Source organism: Loxodonta africana, chromosome 3 (assembly GCF_030014295.1).
Source record: "Loxodonta africana isolate mLoxAfr1 chromosome 3, mLoxAfr1.hap2, whole genome shotgun sequence".
Taxonomy (NCBI): Eukaryota; Metazoa; Chordata; class Mammalia; order Proboscidea; family Elephantidae; genus Loxodonta; species Loxodonta africana.
This window is the reverse complement of record NC_087344.1, coordinates 6,539,896-6,560,541: the sequence shown is the minus strand read 5'-3', so window position 1 is coordinate 6,560,541 and position 20,646 is coordinate 6,539,896. Positions and strand designations below refer to the sequence as shown.

The 20,646-nt window shown below is 54.2% G+C and overlaps 1 protein-coding gene across 2 annotated transcripts in view; it reads left to right on the top strand.

Annotated features, from left to right (window-relative positions):
• Nucleotides 1-171: 171 nt before the first annotated feature.
• MAP2K2 (mitogen-activated protein kinase kinase 2) overlaps nt 172-20,646 on the top strand; it is a 37,396-nt gene continuing 16,921 nt past the window's right edge. For both annotated transcript variants that reach the window (XM_064280299.1, XM_064280300.1), the window contains exons 1-3: nt 172-308; nt 4,750-4,960; nt 14,112-14,258. In XM_064280299.1, the coding sequence (XP_064136369.1) occupies nt 217-308; nt 4,750-4,960; nt 14,112-14,258 (450 nt within the window). In that variant the 5' untranslated portion in view covers nt 172-216. The remainder of the gene's footprint in view (nt 309-4,749; nt 4,961-14,111; nt 14,259-20,646) is intronic.

Here is a 20,646-nt window from a genome sequence, read left to right as displayed (position 1 = left end):
GCCTCTGTTGGGCCTCTGTGGCGGCGGCGGCCCCCTCGCCTCAGCCCCGGCGCCCCGGCGCCCCTCACCCGGCCCACAGCGCTACGCGCCCCTGGCCGCCTCGGCGCCGGCCTAGGCCGCGGCCGCAGCCCCGGGCCCGCGTCGGCGCCGCCCGCTCCCGGCCCGCCCCCTATGGGCCCCGGCTAGAGGCGCCCGCCGCCGGCCCGCGGAGCCCCGATGCTGGCCCGGAGGAAGCCGGTGCTGCCGGCGCTCACCATCAACACGGCCATCGCCGAGGGCCCGTCCCCTACCAGCGAGGGCGCCTCCGAGTGAGTGGGCCGGGGTCGGCGGGGGGCCTGGGGGTGCCCAGGGGGAGGGGTCTCTGAGAAGTGAGATCGGGAGGAGGGGGGACCCTCCGGGGAGAAGGCGGGGCGAGGGGTCCCTGAGTAGTGAGATCAAGGCGAGGGTCCCTGAGAGTGAGATCGGGGTCAGGAGGGCCCTTCAGGGAAGAGGATGGGATGAGGGGGGTCCCTCCTGGGAGAAGACGGGGTGAAGGCGTCCCTGAATAGTGAGACCGGAATGAGGGGTCCCTGAGGGAGATGTGCTAAAGAGAGACCTGCAGAGAAAATATGGGGTGAGGGGTCATTGAGTAGCTAGATTAGGAAGGAGGAGGGGTCCTTGCAGAATGAAGATGGGTGAAGGGTCCCTGTCTAGTGAGATCGGGGTAAGAGGCCTTGGATGGGAAGGAGGCAGGGGTTTCCTGAGAGGTGGGGACGGGTTGAGAGGACTGGGGGTTCCTTGGTGTCTGGGTGAAGTGAAGGGAGTCCCCGCTAGTGGGATTGGTGTGGGTTGAAGGTCTTGAGGGGGGGAGGATGGGATGAGGGGGTTACTGAGGTACCAGGACGGGGGGGGGGTTCTTGAGTAGTGAGGATGGGGTGAGGGGCAACTTGAGGCTAGGACGGGGTGAAAAGGGTTGAGGAGGTCCATGCGGGAAAGGGAGAAGGGATTCCCCAGAGGTCAGGATGAGAGGGGCTCCTGAAGGGTCAGGATTGGGGGTCTATAAGGGGTGGGGATGAGGGATATCTGAGGGCTTGGGATAGGGGGAGGGATCCCTGAGGTGTAGGGATGGGGGTCCCTGAGAGGACTCGGAGTGGGGGAGCCTGAGAGACTAAGCGCCCAGTGAGAAGATCCTGCTGAGTTGGGGGGTGGAGTCCTCTGAGGCTGGGAGAGTGGGGAGGAGCCTGGGGATGTGAAGAGACTGGGGTGTCTCGGGAAGAAAGAGTGAGGGGCTGAGGAAAGGGCGTGTGATGGAGCAGGGGTCGGGAGAAATGGGGGCAGTTGAGGATAGAGGTGGGGGGCTAACTGGGACCCCTGGAAACAGGTGAGCAGAGATTCTGAAGTGAGTGGACTGGGACAGCCTGGAGGGGAGGGGCCCGGGATATGCAGAGTGGTGAGGGGGACGGAGGGGCTGGGGGGTCTTGGGAAAGCTGGGCATGGCGCAGAGAGGAGCATCCCAGGGCTGTGCGATGGCAGGGTACTGCAGTGTGAGGGAAGCACGGAAAGTGAGGGTGAGGGGAGTGACCGTGAGGGTCCGGGGGTCCGTAATTGTCAGACCATGGCCTCGCCATTCCTGTCCTCCATGTGGGCAGGACAGCCCTGGAGACCCCCCGCCATGGTGCCTTGTGAGAACAAGGCGTGATAGGTCGATGGCCTGCTTGGTGGTCTCGTTCCCTCTCGGGACTGGGCCTTCTGTAGCCCAGACCAAAGAGAAATGTCTTGAGGGGTGGGTGGGTGTGTGTGTGTCTCTGTGTCTGTGTCTGTGTGTCGGAGCGACAGAGCAACTTCACTGCTCTGAGCCCGGAGCTGTACATGAGGATATGCTCCTTATTTTAAAAATCCCCTCCTTATTCTTTTTACACGGCAGTTCTTTCTTCATCTTCTCTTTCTCTTCTGTGGCTTCCCTCCAAGAATTCCCCCAGCGGTGGAAGCCCCCCGTTGGAATTCCAGGGTTGTTGTTCTTCTTTTTTTTTTCTTTTGGTGAAAATATTACACAACAAAACATGCACCTGTTCAGCAGTTTCTCCACGTCCAGTTCATTGGCAGTGGTTACATTTTTCATGTTTGTCACTCTTCTCCCTGTCTCTGCCCCTGTTGTTTCACCCCTGTTAGCTTGGACTCTGCTCCTTTAAGTTCTCGTCTGTGCGTTAGAGTTACTGTTGGCATTTCAGTCTCATACAGGTTATTCTACGGGAGGATGCAAAGCTCTGAGGCAGACATTCTGTATTCGTTGAGCCAAATTGTTTAGTTTAAAGATGACTTTGTGGGATAGCTTCAGCTCAAAGTTCAAAAGTTGTTTCCAGACAATAGATTCAGGGTCCTTCCAGTCTCAATGTGTCCAGTGAGTCTGGTTTCCAATAGGAGGAATTTGAAGGTTTTTACAGCCACAGTTGAGCTGCCATTACTTTTAAACTGGATTAATCAGCTGACTCCAGAATGTGTTTCTGGGTCATAGGGCAGTCCTGAAACCTTCCGGATTCTGAGCTCAAAGGCTGCCTGTTCAACCCTGTGGTCCAGTGTAGTCCCTGAGCAAACAGAGCCATAACTGCTCATTTCTTGGCCCTTCTGCTCATCAGAGTCCCTTCATTACATCTTCCTCCTTGTCTTCACTCAGCAGTCATTCCCTGAGCACCCACTGGGCCCCCGGTCCTTGCTCAGGGACACCAAGATGAGCAGGAGTCCTGAGCTTGGCTGTCAGGAAGGCACAGGCTTGAATATGGGCGCTACCACTTCCTCGAGCTGTGACCTGGGCCAAATTTCTTAACCTCTAGGAGTCTGTTTCCTCCGCCTGGGACTACCAGACCCCGCCTGCCAGGGTAGTCTGGAAGATTCCATGCCATGGTGTTTGTAAAGTGTGCAGTATGTGCTGGGTGCTCAGGAAATGGCACCTAGCCCCATGCCTTCCGCAGGTTCTTTCAGCATCAGCTCAGGTGACAGTGCCGTCTCTGAGCCCCACCTCTGTGGTCCTTTGCTCCTCCCTCTTTAGGTTGTAGGGGATGATGGTAGAATTTCAGAATCGGAAGGCGCGTGCAGTCCACCCCTTCACCTCTGCAGGAATCCCCTCTATGACGTCTCCCCCAGGTGGGCTTAAACATCTTCAGAAATTTACTGAGTCCCCTGGAGGCAGCCCGTCCTCCTTTAGAGAATTCTTGTTACAGCTTCACTGTCGAGTTGAGCAGCTCTGGCCATTGCCTTGAAATGCGGTTTGTCTCAAATCAAGGTGAGCTGTGGAAATATGTTGTATTCTGTGTTCTGAAGACTTAGTACAGAAAACAAATAATGTAAAGTAAGTATTCATGAATTTTTTATATTGCTTGTGTATTGAAAAAGGAGCCCTGGTGGTGCAATGGTTAAGTGCTTGGCTGCTAACCGAAAGGTTGGGGCTTCAAACCCAGCCAGTGGCTCCACGGGAGAAAGACCTGATGACCTGCTCCCGTAAAGGTTCCAGCCTGGGAAACCCCATGGAGCAGTTCTGGTCTGTCCCAGGGTGTTCCTGGGAGTCAGAATCGACTTGACAGCATACAACAACAACATGTTGGAAGGATACTCTATTTGACGTGTAGGGTGAAATAAAGTACGTTACTAAAGTGAATCCTGTCTGCTTTGGTTCTTTTAATATGTCTTCAGGCTACACATGGGACTCACATGGTATTTCTTTTGGACAGTGTTGGGTTAGTCCATCCACATGTTGAGCTCAAAATCTGTATATGCCTGTGACAGCCAACCAGCCGTGGACTCCAGCTCACGGTGACCCTGTGTGTATCAGAGTAGAACTGCAATCCATAGGGTTTTCAGAAGTAGATTACCAGGCCTTTCTTCCGTGCTGCCTCTGGGTGGGCTTGACCCTCCAATCTTTCGGTTAGCAGCTGAGTGCTTAACCACTGTGCGGTCACCGTTTGTACCATCCTCTATACCCAGGGACTCTGCTTTTTACTCCCGGTTTTGGTTCAGAGTGAAGGCGTTAGTAGAAATAGCTGATGGTCAGAATTTCCTTTGAAAGTTCCTTAAATCACCCGATACAGTGCAGTATGCATGGTTTGTTTTTGATACCCTAGTTCAGGAATGAGTGTGCGTGAAAATGTGTAATGTTTCCTGTCAGATATGGGATGGGGTAAGAGCGTGCCCTGTTGAGTGGAATGTCCTGGAATTGCCCACGTGACTTAAATTATGCCTTTTCCCCCTCAAGTGCTTGTGTTTAACTCATGTCAATTGGGTGCATGTAGGAGGCATGTTCTCTCTTTGACCCTTTGCTCTGAGGCTGTTCAAAACAAATCAGCCCCTCTGTTCTCATGAAAGACAGCTGGCCTTCATGCACCACCACCCCCCGTCTCGTCTCCCCAGTTCCCACGACTCCTTCTGGATGTAGTTGGGAGTACTAGCCTTGGAACAGGACTCCTGGGTCTAGGTTCTGGTGCTCCACCATGCCCAGCACCTAGCCCAGGGCCAGGGAGCCGCAGCAAGTCCTCAGGGTCCCAAAATCTTCTCCCTGACCTTTGTAAGCAGGGTGCAGGTGGTGTCCTTAGCCCTGTCTAGTCGGCTGTGTGTCTGTGGGTGGGACACACACGAGTCTCTCTTTTCTACTGGATCGAAAGCCCCTCGTGTGTAAGAACCAGGTCTGACCCATCCTCCCAGCCGGCGACCGGGGCCCGGGTTGCATCATCTCTCGGCTGCCCACCCGTCACCTGCTAACCCTTGTCCTTGGGGTCTCCACAGAGCAAACTTGGTGGACCTCCAGAAGAAGCTAGAGGAGCTAGAGCTAGACGAGCAGCAAAAGAAGCGTCTGGAAGCCTTCCTCACCCAGAAGGCCAAGGTCGGCGAACTCAAGGACGATGACTTCGAGAGGATTTCGGAGCTGGGAGCTGGGAATGGCGGGGTGGTCACCAAAGTGCAGCACAGACCCTCAGGCCTCATCATGGCGAGGAAGGTGAGTGGCGGCAGCAGGGCAGGCACCCCATCCGGTGGTCTGGGGCTGGCACGTTCCCCTGGCAACAGATGAGCAGCTGCAGGTCTCTGCTTTCTGATTGGCTCTGTGTTTGGAGGCCCTTCTTCCCGGTGATGGGTTATCAGCCCTGAAGGTTCTAGTTAGAATGTGGTAACCCTGCCGACCTCACACAACCCCTCCCTTTGCTTGGCTTGCTGACTTCTGCCTTTGAGGCCCTTTGAAATTGGGGTCCCTAGAAAGGTTCTGGCCTGCTCAGGGGCTGGCTGGAGAGAGGTAGTGAATGGAGTTTTTGGAAAGAAAGACGGAGACACGAGTCCCTTTAAAGCCAGCATCAGTGGTACTTCCCGACCTGAGAGAGCGCCGCAGGCCCAAGACGTGACTCTGCTGCTGGCCCTGCTGGTCATATTGGGGGCTTGGAGGCGGCATCTCTGGGGAAGGGGGCGGCCAAACCACCCTTCAGGATTTTGTACGTGCTGATGTTGAAAAGTTCCGACCCTCTCTCGTCTGGGCTCTTAGGCCATGATTCAGCCTCCTCCCTGTGTGTGAGAGCGTATTCCCTGTGAGATGCGGGGAGTTGAGAAGGTGAGCATGTGACCATTTTAGAATTTTTTGTTGTAAGCTACCACTGAGTTGGCTCCGGTTCATGACGACATCAAGCACGACAGGACGAATCACTGCCCGATCCTGTGCGATCCCTGTGATCAGTTGTGGATCAGACCATTGTGATCCGTCGGGTGTTCGCTGGCTGATTTTCGGAAGTCAGTGACCAGGCTTTTCTTCCTTGTTTGTCTTAGTCCGGAAGCTTTACTGAAACCTGTTCAGCATCATAGGAACGCACAGGCCTCCACAGACAGAAGAGCGGTGTCGGCGTGAAGTGCTTTGGCCAGGAATTGAACCTGGGTCTCCCACATGGGAGAAGAGAATTCTAACGCAGAACCACCCATTTTAGGATGAGTGGCTCCTAAACACATTCCCAGGCACACTTTGTAGTTACAAATCGTTCAGTTCATACAATTGCATCCTTTCAAACATGGGAAGCCACCTTTTCCTGGAAGCCCTCTATCCTGTAGCTCCCAAAATTGTCTTCTCGGAAATCTACCTGCTCCCTGCCCAAGTGGGTCTGTGTAGGTCCCAGCAGCACCAGAGGGGTCTTTACTGAGAAGGACACGCTTGGTTTCTGGTGGCATTTAGCGCTGCAGATAGCTCTCCTGGTCCCTGTGAGCACCGCCCTCCCTCCGGACATCTGCAGCCGCATGCTTTCTTTCTATTTCCGTCCCTGCGCTGCAGGCTGCCTTCTTAAAACCAGAGCAGCCCCGGGAGTCTCGGCTCTGCTTTTGCTTGGAGCCTGGGGAACAGAGGAACAGAAATGCAAACGTGTGATTCTGAGAGCAGCCGGGGAGCTTGAGAGCAAGGCTCTGGTCAGACTCGGGTCCGGAGCCAAGAGGCGCCCTTGGTTCAGTCTAGTCACAGGCATGCCCTGGAGTCAGGGTGAATCCAGCACCTTCGGAGTATGAAGCACAGGGCTTCCACTGGGAGGCACAGATGACATGGGGATCCCCGATTTCCAGGGGCCGTCTGTGCAGCTTTTCTACAGCCTGGAAAGTGAGGGATGGGTGTTTAAAGCTGTGGGGGTAGAGCCCTGGGTGGTGCAGACAGGCAGTGTACTCAACTGCTAACCAAAAGGTTGGAGGTTCAAGTCTACTCAGAGGCACCTTGGAAGAAAGGCCTGGCAATCTACTGCCAAATTCCCAGCCATTGAAAAGCTTATGGAGCACAGTTCTACTCAGATTCTGTCAAAAACTGGGGGGACGAATCACGTCTGTGACTTAGTTAATGGGATTGTCACAGTGTCTGATTTCTGGTTGTGGTATTAATATGAGACGTCATCACTGGGGGAGGCTGGATCAAGGCTACACGGGGGTCCACGTGCTGGGTTGGTAGCTTCCTGTGATTCTATCGTTATTTCAAAATAAAAAGTTAAAAAAAGTGGGGGGGGCGAAGCAATTGGCAGGGCATCATGGGGTTCTCGGTGATCCCTGGGAGATGCAAATGGCATGTGCTTGACTACTAATTGAGAGGTTGGTGGTTTGAAACTACTCAGCGATGCTGCAGAAGAAAGGCCTGGCAGCTGGCTTTCGTAAAGATTACAGCCACGAAAACCATCTGAAGCGCAGTTCCACTCTAACGCGTGAGGTTGCCGTGTGTCGGAATCAGCTCAGCAGCGCTGGGTTTATTTTTTCTTTTTTTGGTTGGGGGGCGTGTCAGATTTTATTTCCCAGGGTTCCTGAGGTGCGTTGGCTGGGAACTGAACCTGGGTGTCCTGCATAGAAGGTGAGAACTCTACTACTGAACCACCAAATTTAGGGTGAGTGGCTCCTAAACATGAGAGCCCTTGTGGTACAGTGGTTAAGAGCTTGGCTGCTAAATAAAAGGTTGACAGTTCGACTCTACCAGCCGCTCCTTGGAAATCCTGTGGGGCTGTTCTGCTGTTACCTGTAGGGTCATTGTGAATCAGAGTCGACTTGACGACAGTGGGCTTGGCTTTTGGGTTCTCCTAAACACGTTCCCAGGAGCACTTTCTGGTTATGAGTTGTTCAGCTCATACAATGTATCCTTTCAGACATAGGAAGCCACCTCTTCCTGGAAGCCCACCGACCTGTAGTCTTGCTGACGTGTGTGACTATGCGCCCAGCACAGTGCCAGGACAGAGTGGGCACTCAAAAGCATTCGGTCAATACATTGAGCGGGAAGGTTATCTGCCTGACTGTCTTTACACTTTGGGGCTGTAGCACCCCAAGGGACCAGAAGGTCCTCCACCAGGCTACAGGGTCAAGGGTGCCTTCTGGTCCATGTGAAATGCCGGTTCACCCGCAAGACCTGCTTCCCTTGACAGAACTGAAGGGCATTTGGCAAACTCCACAGGTGGGAGATTTGAAGTAAAAAAAAAGGTTTTAATAAACCATGGCCTCAGTCCGTCCCTCCCCATGGCCGCACGGCTGGGTGGAATTCTTACTTCCCGGGGAAGACGGTGGGAATTCCAGGCATTCCAAGTGTGAGGACTTACCTGTGGACAGATTCGCTCATCAGATTTCCAAGCGGACTGTCCGGTAGTGTGGGGGCTGGTGGGGGAAGCTTCTGGAAGGCCCAGACCATTCCTGCTCTGTGGGCCTGCAGCATTGTCCATTGCCAGCACCCCTCTGGTCCCTTGGGTTGTAGACGTTGTCCTAAGCATGATGACATGTGGCGGGGACACGACAGGACCAGTCCCGTGTTGGTGTTAGGTGCTGTCGAGTTGGTTTCGACTCCCAGCGATCCCACGTGACGGAGCAGAGCTGTCCTGCAGGGTTTCCCACGTGACGGAGCAGAGCTGTCCCGCAGGGTTTCCTAGGCTGTCATCTTTATGGGAGCAGATTGCCAGGGCTTGCTTTGGTGGAGCTGCTGGGGGGTTGAAATGGCCGACCTTTCAGTTAGCAGCCAAGCACTTACGTAACCATCACGCCACAGGGTCTCCTTTTCAAGTGATTACCCTGGGTCAAAACTGGTGCTAAAGCTTAACATACACTCTCATTCAAATCAAACGACAGCTCCGTTTTACAGATGAGGAAATTGAGGCATAGCAAGACTCGGTGTCTGAATTGGGTCTGAACCTCCACAGGCCTGCTGTTCTCTGGGAGCTTTGGTCCCTGATGTGGTAGAAGCGAGCTGGCAGAGCCACGTGTCAGACCCACTTCGGCTTCCTTTGTGCCTCCTCTTTTAACTGGTGTCCTTCCTGCAGCTACTGTAAAGGAATCATTCTCCAGTTATGATGGGGCACTGAGTCCCTAGGTGGTGCAGACGATAAATGCACTCAGCTGCTACTGAAGTGTCGGCAGTTTGATTTCACCCAGAGGCACCTTGGAAGAAAGTCCTGGCAGTCTGCTTCCAAAACACCAGCCGTTGCAGGCCTTACAGAGTACAGGTCTATTCTGACACACGTGGGGTTGCCGTGATCCAGGGTCGACTCGACGGCAGCCGGTAAAACCATGGGGCGGGCTGTCCTCATCAAGGGCTGCTCACAAGTGCTGGTCAAGGTTTTGGCAGAGCCCTGCAGACCAGGCCAGCACTGGGTGGCAGATTTGCACGTCAGAAGAAGCCCTTCTGTTCAGTGTTACCTGATGGTACCATCAGGTGCAGGCCCACCATGTCCACCTGTCCTGATTTCTGAATGTCACTGACTGACTCGGGATGTTTCAACACACTATGTGGGCCACACCAGTCACTTCTGCTGGCCATGCCCAGCTTGACGGCTGCCAGCCTGGATCTGTGCTTTCAAATGTTGCCTAGATCATTCTAGACCCAGCCTTTAATGGAGTTTGTAGGCTGATCTTTTTTTCCACTTCCGTGTCTTGCCATCACCCAATAAAGCCTTTTCTCTCTCCTCTCAGTTCGTCCCCCACTGTCTTAGTTATCTAGGGCTGCTATAACAGAAATACCACAAGTGGGTGGCTTTAACAAACGGAAAATTATTCTCTCATGGTTTAGGAGGCTAGAAGTCTAAATTCAGGACCCTAGCTCTAGGAGAAGGGTTTCTCTCTTGTCAGCTGTGGGGGAAGATCCTTGTCTCTTTTCAACATCTGTGGACCCAGTGTTCCTCAGAGGTATACACGTGTCTTAGCATCAATCTTCCCCTGGGTCTAGATGGTTCTCAGTGCAGGGACCCTGAGTCCAAAGGATGCACTCTGCTCTTGGCTCTTCTTTCTTGGTGGTAGTCAGGTCCCTTAATCTATGCTCACTTTGTTTAATCTTTTTTGTATTTCAAAAGAGATTGACTCAAGCAAGGTACAACCTAATCCTGTAGATTGTATCCTGCCTCATTAACATAACTGCCTCTAATCCTGCCTCATTAACGTCATAGAGGTTAGAATTCACAACACATAGGATAATCACATCAGGTCACAAAATGGAGGATAATTATATCAGCTCACATGTGGGAGGTAATTACATAATACTGGGAATCGTGGCCTAGCCAAGTTGACACATATTTTTGGGGACACAACTCAATCCATAACACCCACCCTGCCCCACATTCCAGGCTCAGAGCCCCTTCTGCAGTAGACACTGCTTTCAGCTCTTGGATGTGCTTGGTGTTTGATGGGAACTCCGATGCTGGTCAGCCTGGGCAGTGGCGGTGGGGAAGAGTATGGATGGTGGTGTCCCAGGAGACCAGCTGCAATGCCATCTGTACCACGTACCAGCCAGGTGCCACTGGGAACGTTACTTAATTTCCCCAAACTGGAACCTGCTCATGAGGGAAATGGGCCAGTTACACCTGTCCTGCAGGCTGTCGTCAGGGCACACAGGTGCTTGAGAACGCGCCTCCCCGCCTTGGCTCCTCTCCCTGCCCCTCCCCTGCACGCCTCACCTGTGGCTTCCCGTCAGTCTGGAAAGCTGGATTTACGAGCCACGGAGATAACCAAACCCACTGCCATCGAGTCAGCTCCGACTCACGGCGACCCCGTGTGTGTCAGAGTAGAACTGGGCTCCGTTGGGTTCTCAGTGGGGGAGTTTCTGGAAGTAGATGGCCAGACCATCTGACGTGCCTCTGAGTGGGGTCAAACCTCCAACCTTTCGGTCAGCAGCCAAGTGGGCTCACTGTTTGCACCACCCAGGACTCCGCAGATATAATGGAACCATTAAAACCGAGGTCCCACAGCGGTCTGTGGCTCCTTCAAAGTTTTGGGTCTGGAGCTGCCCTGTCCAGTAGGGCAGCTCCTGGTCCCATGTGGCTACTGAGCATTTGAAATGTGAAGAGTCTGAACGGAGAGATGTGTGTGTAAAAGCTATTCCCCGTCTGTCGGTGTGTCATACTGTGGTGGCTTGCCAGTTGAGTGATGCTGGAAGCTATGCCACCGGGATTTCAAATCCAAGCAAGGTCCCCCACGGTGGACAGGTTTCAGTGGGGCGTCCAGACTCAGACAGCTTAGTAAGAAAGGCCTGGGGACTGACTTCTGAAAATCAGTCAGTGAAAACCCCACGGGTCACGGGAGGACACTGTCTGATGGGTGCTGGAAGATGAGCCCCTAGGTGGAAGGCACTGAGAACCCACCGTGGCCACAGCCATGGACCCGAGCAGACGAATGATGTAAGGAGCAGGCGACGTCTCTTCTGGTGTACATGGGCTCGTTACATGGGGTCACCAGGAGCCAAAGCTGACTCCACCACAATTAACAGCAAAGTATGTAAAATCATGCTGGATTTTGAAGGCTCGGTAAGAAAAAAATATCCCGTTAGTAACTTATATCGATCACAAGTTGAAATGGTAACTTTTTGATACATTGAGTTAAACAAACTAAATGAGGACTGTCATTTCATCTTCTCGCCTTTCTTTACTGAGGCAACTGGAAGGTCTGAGATCGCCTGTGTGGCTCCCTTGGACAGTGCTAGTCCCCATCATCTTTCTCTCACCCCCAGCCCACTGTGCCCTTCTCACCTTTCAGCGCAAAGCTCCGCGCACCTGCCTGATCATGAGGCTTGAGGCCGGCCCAGCACCTTGCCCTTCCAGAGCAGGTGCGTGTGCCTTTGTCGTTACCTCACAGGTATGTTCCCACCGGAGGAAGGAGCATCCTGGGGTTCTGGTACATTCTGCCGTCCTGCCGGGTGTGACCGTATCGGGCAGGGGTCAGGGCAGGTGCGAGGCCGTGCCTGGGGAAAGGCCGGGGCCCTGGATGCCATGGCTCCCGGCCGGCCGGCTCCAGTCGCCATCCTCAAGGTCATCCAAGTCAGTGGCACCAGCCTGCTGAGCAGGTGGCGCCCCGCCCGCGCCCCACACGCCCGGTGGCATGGCCAGAGTCAGCCTCCCGCTGCCCTGCACGCTGCACATACTTCTCCATGCCGCGTGCCCTTGAACAGGCAGGTCTTTGTTCCCCGCGGAACGCCCCCCTCCCCTGGCCATTTGGCAGGCTCCTACCCTTCCTTAGAGGCCCAGCCCGAATGTCACCTTCTCGCCGCCGTTCTTTGGCCTCTCAGAGCCTCTCTCTGTAACCTGCCTCGCTGACAGCGTTTCCTTGCTATAGTGACCCCTCCTCCCCCTACGGTGGGGCCATCTTAGTCGTCTGGTTCCCTTCTCATTGGCCTGGTGTGTCATTAGTGCTCAATGCAAATGTCTGTTGACGTGACGACAGGCTCTGGCACCTCCTCTCTGACAGCTGTGTGAAAATGGCATCTTTTCCTTGTCTTTGTGAGATGGCTCCACCACCCGTCTGTCAGTGTGTCAGACTGTGGCAGCCGTGTGTTGCTGCGATGCTGGAAGCTATGCCACCAGGATTTCAAATACCAGCATGGTCATACAGGTGGGCAGGTTTCAGCTTCCAGACCAAGACAGACTAGGAAGAAAGGCCTGGTGATCGACGTCCAAACATCAGCCGATGAAAACCCTGTGGATCACAGCAGAACGTTGTCCGATATAGTGCTGGAAGGTGAGCCCCCAGCTGGAAGATACTCAGGATACAGAGCGATCACAACCATGGACTCGAGTGAACCAACAGCCGTGAGGACGGCGCAGGACCGGGCAGCGTTTCATTCCGTGGTACACGGAGCTGCCACGAGTCAGAGCCAAGTGGACGGCAGCTGACGACGACAACTGCGGTGGCTGATTAGCCAGGAGGTGTGACCCCAGGGCGTCAGACCCTGGCCCACGGTGCCGGTTCACTTGGGGTTTATCGGTGAGGGTTGCTTCTGCGTTTCACCAGATGTCCCTTCGGCATCTCTCCCGTGATTCTTTGGGCTCCTACCTTTAACTCTTGCTGTGATGGACTCAGTGACAATTTCCTCTGCCACGTTCAACTGCAGTGGAAGGAGGGTTAGGATCCGAGGATGACGACGGTCGGGTGGTGTCTCTGGCCTGGAGGTGGGAGAGCGCTTTATGTAAACTCACCCCTGGCTGACGGAGGGGCAGAGGGGAAGTAATCACCCCTCTGAGTGGGCATCCTGTGGAGAAGGGCTGGCACTTGGCGCAGTGTTGTTGATTGTCATCGAGTCAGCCTGACTCGCGGCGGCCCGTGTACAGGAGACGAAACGCTGCCCGGTCCTGTGCCGTCTTCACGATCGTTGGTCTGCTCAAGTCCGTGGTCGCGGCCGCTGTGTATTCTGAGTGCCTTCCAGCTAGGGGGCTTATCTCCCGGCGCCGTCTCGGACAGTGTTCTGCTGGGACCCGTGGGGTTTCCTTAACTGAGGCCCCGAAGTAGATCACCAGGCCTTTCGTCCCAGTCGGGAAGCTCAGCTGAAACCTGTCCGCCATGGGCGACCCTGCTGGTGTTTGAAATCCCAAAGGCATAGCTCCCAGCATCACAGCACGCAGCCGCCACAGTGCACCACACTGCCAGACGGGAGTGGGGTAAAGTAGTGTAAACTGTAAAAGTGTAGTTTAGTTAAAAAAAAAAAAAAGGCCTGGTAACAGCTCCCACTGTAAGGAAATGAAAAAACGTCTGCTCAGTTGATATTTTTTTTATTTATTGAGATACAATTCCCATACCAAACAGTTCACGCTTTTAAAACGTACAGTTCAGTGGTTTACCGTATATTCCTAGACTCGTGCAAGCATCACCACAGTCGATTTTAGAACATTGCCATCACCCCAAAAAGAAACCACGCACCTATTAGTAGTCGCTCCCTGCCCCACCTTCCCCCGGCCCTTGGCAGCCACTTCTTTCTGTCTCTGGATTGGCCTGTTCTGAGCATTTCATATGGATGGAATCGTATACTACGTGGCCCTTCGTGTCTGGCTTCTTTCCTTCAGCCCATATTGTCGAGGTTCATCCATGTTGTAGCGTGTACCAGGACTCCGTTCCTTTTTATGGCTGAGCAGTATTCCATTGTGTGGATAGGGGCCACGTTGTGTTTGTCCCTCATCTGTGGATGGACACGGGGTTGTTTCTACCTTCTGGCGAGTGTGAGCAGTGCTGTAGTAAACATTGGCGTCCAAGCACCTATTTGAGTCTCTTGCTTTCGGGTCTTTGGGGCACAGACCCAGGAGCAGAATTGCTGGGCTGCTCAGTTGATGTTGAACGCTGTTGTGAGCACCTCAAGGGCAAAGGCCGGTGGCCTCCTCTTCCCTGGTGGTCCCCTCCTCACGGCCTTCCACCCTCTCCCCTTGCAGCTGATTCACCTGGAGATCAAGCCGGCCATCCGGAACCAGATCATCCGGGAGCTGCAGGTCCTGCACGAGTGTAACTCCCCGTACATCGTGGGCTTCTACGGGGCCTTCTACAGCGACGGGGAGATCAGCATCTGCATGGAGCACATGGTGAGTGCGCCGGCCGGGGGCTCCCGGGTGGGCCCTCGAGAAACCAAGTGAGCTCGTCCCGAGGCTACCGGGACAGCTTTTCTTTTCCTTTTTTTTTTTTCAATTTTGATGAAAATATATTCAACAAAACGTGCGCCCGTTCAGCTACGTCCTCACATCCAGTTCACTGACAGTGGCTACATTCTTCACATCGTGTCACCATTCTCCCTGTCTCTGCCCCGATTGTTTCACCACTGTTAGCTTGGACTCTGCCCCTTAAAGTTCTCTTCTGTGCTTCAGGGTAACGGTTGTTCATTCAGTCCCATAGAGAGAATTCTTTAAAAGAGCACAGTGCTCAAGGCGAACATTCTTTATAAAACGAGCTAAACCGTGGTTGAGTTTAAAGACTTCATGGGATAGTTGGCAGTTCAAGGCAGAAAGGTTGTTTCCAGGCAATAGATTCAGGGTTTCCCCAGTCCCATCGTGTCCAGTGAGTCTGGTTTCCAGGAAGAATTTGAAGTTAGTTCAGGGATAGCTCTTTTGCTTGTGACTCAGAGTACAAGCACAGGATATAAAATTCATGTAGGCCAAATAGAGGTCCAGTGCAAAGGAAGTCTCCCCGCCTGGAACCCCAGGGTCCCTGTCCTTGGAGGCAACAACTGTTACCTGTTTCAAAGAGGATCCTTCTGGAGACAGTCAATGCCAGTATGTAAGCTTAGGCACATAGAGATTCTTTTAAACCCTAGTTGTTTGCTTTTTCCCTGTTGGCCTATAAAGAGCTTACTTCTTCTCATGTGCCATTGTGTCAGTTCTGACTCTTAGTGACCCTGTGTGACAGAGTAGAGCTGCCCGATAGGGTCTCCTAGACCTTCTTTCTGGAAGTAGGTTACCAGGTCTTTCTCTGCAGAGCTCCTGGGTGGGTTTGAACTGCCAGTCTTTCAGTTAGCAGCTGAGTGCTTAACTGTTGCACCACCAGGGCTCTTTAGAGAGCTAGCGCCACCTTTTCACCCACCGTATAGCATTCCACTGTGGGGACGAATCTGATAATTTCTTAGACACTCCCCTGTTGGTAGACACATGGGTTATTTCCAGTTTCTATAGAAGTTTCTGGAAACCTTGGTGGTGGTTAAGAGTTCAGGCTGAAAACCAAAAGGTCAGCAGTTGGAATGCACCAGGCATTCCTTGGAAACCCTATGGGACAGTTCTACTCTGTTGTATAGGGTCAGTATGAGTTGGAATCGACTCAGTGGTGACTGGTTTGATTTACGAGTTATAGAAATTTCTAGAAATAGAAAGGCCGGGTCCAGGAATACATGTAATTAAAAGTGTTACTGATATTTCCATTCTCTAAGAGAACTCTATGAAGCAGTGGTGGCTCAGGGGTAGAATTCTCACCTTCCATGCGGGAGACCCGGGTTCAGCTCTTGGCCAGGGCACCTCACGCACAGCTGCCGTCTGTCAGTGGAGGCTTGCATGTTGCTAGGACGTTAAACAGGCACCAGTGGAGCTTCCAGACTAAGATGGACTAGGAAGAAAGGCCTGGCAGTCGACTTCTGAACATCAGCCAGCGAAAACCCCATGGATCACAACGGCCTGAGCTGCAGCCAATCATGGGGATGGCCCGGGACTGGGCAGCGTTCTGTCTCGCTGTGCATGAGATTGCCATGAGTTGGGGGCTGGCTCAATAGCAGCTAACGGCAACAGCAACACAGACACGGTAGCAGCCTGAGGAACTTTCTAGAAGGTACTCACTGCTACATCCCAGCTCAGACCTGTGGGATTAACATCTCCAGGGTGGGGCGCAGGCATTTTCTGTTTTGAAAATACCCTGGTTGATTCCGAGGTGTCCCCTCGTTAAGAAACTCTGGTTTTGAAGCTCAGAGTGGGTGGGATGGAGCATAACGAAAGCAGAAGTGGTCAGAGCTGAAGGTCCTGAGAGGAAATGCCGTGACCCCATGTGGAGCCAAATTCATCAGGTGTGGTCCTTCCTGCTGCCCATCTCTCGGAGGGGCCTAGGCCCACTGGCACCCTTGCGACACCAGGAGGCAAGTGCGGCTTTTGACGCGTCGGTTACGCCTTGAAAACGCGTTGTCACCTTCGACAGTTTTGTAACAGAGGCAGGAAATGAATTTGAGCAAGTGTGCCACAAGAAATACCCCGTGAGCAGGCAGCGTGGTGCAAGAGAGCCCTGTGTGGGTGCGAGAAGGCATGACACTGCTACCTGGCCCCAGCTTAGCTGGGTGGTCGCAAGCACGGCCCTGTGCTTGCTGAGGCCTCGCATGTCACCTGAGGGGGAAATCCTATCCTCTTACCTTCCTCTCAAAGTGATCATGCAGACAGAAAACAAAGGGAGAAAAAAGGACATGGAAGTGCTATGTGGCCTGCAGAGTGCTGTTCGCATTGGAGGTGGCCACCGGCCACCTCTGACACCCTCCCTCCTCCCAGCTCACGGCAGAGATGCTCTACTTAGAAGCCCTGCCCGTGCCCCTGAACAGTGACTCATCTCCGTTAATGGGATTGGACTCAGCCCCCGAGGGCTCCTCCTCTTCCCTGTGCAAAGGTGGGGAGCACCCCCCCACCCCCCTTTCCTCTGCCTCTGTTCCTGGTGAGTTTAAAGCTGTGGTTTGCAGAGCAGCTGTGTACCACACAGGGCGGGGACACAGCCCCGGGAACACAGCCCCGGGACACAGGGGAAGAAGGTGGTCGCTTCAGTGTGTGCTCGGGACACCAAGAAACCAAACCCATTGCCGTGGGGTCGACTCTGACGCGTGGCAACAGCACGTGTTCCAGAGTAGAGCTGCTTCGTAGGGTTTTCTGCTGGGGGGGTTGACCCACCAACCTTCCCGTTAGTCGTGCACAAACTGCTTGTGGCACCCGGGGACCTGTTCACCACGTGCATCCTGTAAACGTCCCCGGTCAGTCCCGACTCCTGGCGACCCCACGCACAACAGAACAAGGGTGCTGTCAGGTCAGTCCCGACTCCTGGCGACCCCACGCACAACAGAACAAGGGTGCTGTCAGGTCAGTCCCGACTCCTGGCGACCCCACGCACAACAGAACAAGACACGGCCCCGTCCCGCACCATCCTGAAAATTGTTGTCACGCTTGAGCTCATTGTGGCAGCCGCTGTATGAATCCACCTCATTGAGGGTCTTCCTCTTTTCCGCTGAGCCTGTACTCTGCCAAGCATGGTGTCCTTCTCCAGGGACTGATCCCTCCTGACAACACGTCCAAAGTATGTGAGACGCAGTCTCCTCGCCATGCTCGCTTCTAAGGAGCATTCTGGTTGTACTTCTTCCAAGACAGATTTGTTCGTTCTTTGGCAGTCCGTGGTAGATTCAATATTCTCCACCAACACCACCATTCAAAGGCGTCAGTTCTTCTTTGACCTTCTTTATTCACTGTCCAGCTTTCACATGCATATGATGCGACTGAAAATATAAGGACGGGAGGACGTGTATATGGTGCACACGGACAGTACGCGTAGTGAGGTATGGGCTGTGGTCCCAGGGTTTGTACCAATAGGGTTTATGATCAGAAACAGGTGGAGGCCGTTGATTCTGAATTATGGGATGAGGCTTCGTGCGTGGGACATTCCGGACGCAGGAGGCGTGATTTACTGTGAACAGTGAGGACAAGGCGACGTTAAAGCAGTTAGGAAGGAGAACCATGAGAAACCCAAACCAGCTGCCTTCTAGTTGACTTCGATGTGTCAGGGTGAGACTGTGCTCCAGACGGTTTCCAGGGGCTGGTTTTTGGGAAGCCAATCACCAGTCCTTTCTTCTGAGGCACCGAGTGGACTTGAACCTCCAACCTTTCATCAGTAGCCAAGGTGTTCACGGTTTGCACCACCCAGGGAAGACCCCTCACTGGCAATTAGCAACATAGATTCAGTGCAGAAAATTAAACCGTGGGGCTGGCTAGCACAGGTTGACGGCGAGGTACTCGTAACCCGGGTCTGACCTGGAAGAGTTACTGGAAAAATTCAGGGTGTGGACGGGGTGGGGGAGGTAGAAGTGGACTGTTAGGAGCTGCCGACATTGCGGGGCAGCTCTTGGCATTTCTTGGGTCAAATCTATTGAAGAGGGCACCCCCTTACTCTACAATAATAAAAAATCGGACGCGTCATTCGGTGATGGCTGATTCCAGAATGATCCCGGGCCGCACCGCAGCGGTGAAATGAAAATGGCACGTGTGTACCGTAAGGGGAAACCCCCAAGAGACGTGACCAAGTGGGGGCAAAGGCGAGTTGCAGAGAACACCCTCAGTATGAGCCCATTTTTCATACTTTTTAAGTCTCTTTTTCTCTGCTCATGAATGTGTCTGTAAAGGCACACCTCAGTCCAGCCGAGTCCAGGGAGGTAGAGGGCTATTCGTCTGCACTTGAGTTTTGTGTAAGAAAAATGAATTCACCTGTGACCTGCTTAATAAAAATACGTCAAGAGCGTAAAAATAAGAGACCAGCCACAGTGCGTGTTGTCACGTGAGGAGTGATGTTGGGGGTCAGAAAGGCCGACAGCAGTAGCTCCTGCACCACATGCTGTTGATAGGACTTGGGCAAGGTACTTACTCTGGTCTTCTCAGGCGTGGAGCAGTGGGTCGCAGTGGGTCGCAGTGAGGGGCGATTCTGCCCCAGGGGACACTGGAGATGTCTGGGGACATTTGTGGTTGTCACCACTGGAGCAGTGCTGCTGGCATGGAGTGGGTGGAGGCCAGGGATGCTGCTCAACACCCTACAGCACACAGGGCGGCCCCACCCCAGAGGGTGACCCAGCCCCATGTCAGCAGCGCCGAGGGGAAGAAACCTTGTGTTAAATTACTTGGAAAAAATTGAGTTTGGTCTCTGCTCACACCAGACACCAGAATAAATTCCTGCTGGGTCAGACGGTGTAAACCAGGGGGACCCTCTAGCTCCTGTGATTTCCCTCCTCTTTCCAGTCCCACTCAGTGTGTGGATTTAAATGTGGGCAGCGTCCTCGGACATCCTAGGTCAGATTGTGGGACACAGAGTTTCTTGGGGGTCAATGGAATCCCCTAACCCAGTGTTCTCACCTGGGGTGGTTCTGCTGCTGGGGGACACTGAGCGATGTTTGGGGACATCTGTGGTTGTCATGACTGGGAGGGGGTGCTACTGACATCGAGTGGGTGGAGGCCAGCGATGCTGCGTGCACAGGACAGCCCCGCCCCAGAGAAGGATCAGCCCCCATGTCAGCAGTGCCGAGGGGAGGGCCTGCTGTCTGCTTGCGGGGGCTGTTCCCAGGGCTCCGTGGGCGGGGCCGGCTTCCGTGTCTCTCAGGACTATTCTCCATGAGCGCTGCCGTTGCTCAGCTGACGCTCATCACAGCTCCAGGCACCATCATAACGGACGGAGCTGGTTCAGGGAGCAGGGGTCACTGTCCAAAACGTGTTTTTCATGAGTTCTTTTAAGAGTGGTTGCTAAAACAAAAAAGAGAAGACTCCAGGGGCTTCCAATCTGGCCAGCTGGGCAGGGTGCCTCCAGCCACCCAGGCTCACTGGAGCTGGAGCACCTCGTCCTGTTGGTGACTCCTTGGCGCCCCGCCCCAGCTACACCCGCCCTGGTGTGTTTTCTCACAGCAGCCAGAAGAGACTGGATACCATCACTCACAGTTGCCTGTGCCGTCTCAGTGTGCTGGGTGTTACAGTGACCCCCGCGGCCTTTCTCAGGAGCGCGGCTGAGGCAGAAGTGCCCAAGACAGTGAGCGCCAGCTAAGGAGACCCATGTCGCGTGTCTGACCGCGGTCAGGGCTTGGCATGGCACCCCTCAGTGTTATGGGGACATGTCCGGAAAGCCCCACCTCTAATGAGGCCCCTGGGACTGGGGAGGTCACTGCCTGTGTTTGGAGTCACACCCAGGGCGGGCCGGGAAGTCAAGTGGGGCGACTAGTCTCAGGGTCTTCTCAGGATGTCCCTGTGCCACAGGGAATGGACTAGAAGACCATGGGCGGGGTGGGGGGCTCGCCTGCTTCCAGAGGAAGCGACCAGTGTTGCCCGCCTGCAGTGTGCAAGCCCCTCGGGCGTTAGGTTCTGCCCTTTGCTACCAGGGAGGTGTCGGCTGGCCGCCTGAGGTGCAGAGAAGTCAGGTCACAGTCGTGAGCAAGGAAACCGTGGAGGTTCTGTGTGAGTGGGCCGCCTCACGCCCCCCCTTTGCTCACACTCCCCTCCCATTGAGGTCTCAAAGCTCGTTTCTGGGGTCCACACTAGGCCCACGGAGCTGGCCGAGGCCTCAGGTCTAGCACATTTGTGATCGCTCTGATCCCCAGCCCAGAAGTTTCTGTGGTCCAGACAGAGCAGGCTGGCTGTGGGGAGTACTGCCGGGGCCCCGGCGATAACCATGGCCCAGGGCCCCACCTGCCACCCCGGGCCAGTGTCAGGAAGCTGAGTCATAGCA